Here is a 2,446-nt window from a genome sequence, read left to right as displayed (position 1 = left end):
GACCAAAGTCCAAGAAGGCGAAAACAAAAGTGATTAGAGGAGTTATGTCTGCTAATTGATCTCCTCTTCTACTGTTCCTTCAATGTCTTGTCGTCTCTTGGTTCAATGCCGTCATTGAACTCCTTCGTCTCTTCGTCAGGCAGGGTTGATTCGGTCTTGACCGTTCAATGTTGACGTCATCGAATCTCAACAACTTCCTTCGATATGACCCAAGTTGCCTGGACGTCCATCACGCACCTCAACTATGCGTTTGCCATTCCCTAATATGAACGGGACGCTGGCGTTGCTGGACCCGATGGCTTCGCTTGGAAAGCCGAATCCTTCCGTGACGGGACAACTGCAAGGCCACTTGGGGCTAGCCAACTCGCTTAAGAGGTTGAACCGCGCCACGAAAGTCGGGTTGTCCATTGCCGGGTACACTGGAAGCGGCGCGCTATCCACAATTGCTGCGTCACCGACACTCCGAGACACGTTTGTCGCTGCCACGATCCAGTTGGTGGAAGACTTGGGGTTGGACCACATCGACTTGGATTGGGAGTTTCCTGCCGCATCGGACATGGCCAACTTTGTTGCGCTGTTGCGACAGCTCAAGGCTGCGTTAGCTGCGTTGCCGTATTCAACCGAGCTCACGATCGCAGCGCCAGGGTACGACGTCTCGGCTTGGATTCCGTACATGTCTTCCATCTACAGCACCGTTGACAGCATCAACCTCATGACGTAAGGCGCATCCGCCTCGTTCGCTTGATCCCGAACCATGCATGCTGTACGTACGATTTCATGGGGGATTGGAGTCCCGTGGCTGGATACCACAGCAACTTGGACGCAAACCCAACCGCCCCGCCAGCAGCCCAGCTCTCTGTCGACCGTACAGTCAAGTTTTCGTCGAAAACAATTGCCCGCCGTCCAAACTCGTGGTCGGCGCCCCAATCTACGGCCGCGTGTTCAACCAGACCAGCGGCATCTACTCGCCATTCACGAATGCCGGTGCAGTACAACGCGATTCCCATCGGCGACGAACGGTTCGACGACCCGACGCAGAGTGCGTTTGTGTACAGCGCGACTACTCGTCAGCTCATCGTGTACGACAGCCCACGCAGCATCGCTGCCAAAGCCACCTATGTTGAAGCGAATCAACTGGGTGGGATCATGTTTTGGGAAGCGTCGGGCGACCGCAGCGGCGCCCGAGGCCTCGTCCCCACGCCCGTCGACACACTCAGCATGTCGGCGTTCGTGTTTGGCCCAAACAATTTGAGCTACCCACGCTCCAAGTACAACAATGTCGCAGCGCCTCCTCCGCCGGTCGCGGTGACACTGGTCACTCGCCCGAACAAAGTCATTACGCCATGGAACGGCACGTTGACCGTCGCGGAGACCAAGCCCGAGGCCCCTTTTACCTACGACCCAACGACGCAGTTGCTGTCTTCAGGGTCCGCAGGATGCGTCGACGCGTATCCAAGCGCGTCGTCTCTGTCGCAGTATTCTGTTCACTTGTGGCCGTGTTCATCGACTAATGCCAACCAGCAATGGATCCTCGACATGGCCGAGCACCACGTACGCCACGCAACCCACGCCAACGTGTGCCTGGACGTGGACGGTTCCACCGTGCACGTGTGGTGGTGCCACTCGATCAACTTGAACCAGTGGCTCGACTTGGTCATCGAATCCGCCACGTTGAGTACATTTCACGGTCGACAGCTGACAGCGGTGCTTGCCACGAGGCGGGTCGCATTCCAACCGAACGGCCACGCGTGGACATTCCACCACGTGCACCAAACGATCGAGTGGGGAACGAGTGGACTCTACCTTGACGCGTACCAGCCATGGAACGGCGGGGCAGTCCACTTGTGGCCATGCGACGCGACCAATCGAAACCAACTCTGGGCATGGGACTCCCCGCCAGTTGCGCCACGTCGCCCATACCGGGTTTTGCCTCGACATGGCCACCGACACTGGCACGTCGCCTCATGTCTGGTCGTGCCACGCCAGCCAAAACTGGTACTGTCGGTACCAGCAATTTACTTACTCGCCCATGGATTCGACATTTCGTGGGCGCTAGGTGGCCCTCGGAGCGATAAGAGGAATGGTCACGTCTTCCCCATTTGATGAACCAAACGACTGCCGGATCACAGCGCTCGGTCATGCAATCGCACGTCGGTCGAGCCATGCGTTCCGATACGTCCCCATCGCGCGACGGACGTCGTTCTCTCGTTGCGCTGTGATGGATGCCACGACGCGGTCATCTCCGCGCAATGCCGTCGCACGCTGTTCACAATCGAGGGACATGAACCAAAGTGGCCCGTGGCAAAAGCATGGACACATCCTCATGCCATCATGTTGGATCGCCCTGTCGAGGATCCGCCTGGTTGCGACCGCGATCGAGTGGGGACTGGCCTTGGATGCGATGGTCAAGGTGTTGCAGCGCCGACAGTACTTCCAGACAGGCAAC

The 2,446-nt window shown here is 57.8% G+C and overlaps 1 protein-coding gene across 1 annotated transcript; it reads left to right on the top strand.

The window, feature by feature from the left end:
* The first annotated feature begins 192 nt into the window (after positions 1 to 192).
* Positions 193 to 2,161, top strand: H310_12813 (hypothetical protein). The gene is made up of 3 exons (XM_008880016.1): positions 193 to 669; positions 723 to 1,836; positions 1,901 to 2,161. Exons 1-3 carry the CDS (start codon positions 245 to 247, stop codon positions 2,054 to 2,056), a joined length of 1,695 nt encoding a protein of 564 aa, XP_008878238.1. The 5' UTR covers positions 193 to 244; the 3' UTR covers positions 2,057 to 2,161.
* Positions 2,162 to 2,446: the final 285 nt, after the last annotated feature.

This window comes from Aphanomyces invadans, assembly GCF_000520115.1.
Source record: "Aphanomyces invadans strain NJM9701 unplaced genomic scaffold supercont1.43, whole genome shotgun sequence".
Taxonomy (NCBI): domain Eukaryota; phylum Oomycota; class Saprolegniomycetes; order Saprolegniales; family Verrucalvaceae; genus Aphanomyces; species Aphanomyces invadans.
This window is presented reverse-complemented; position numbering and strand designations above follow the sequence as displayed.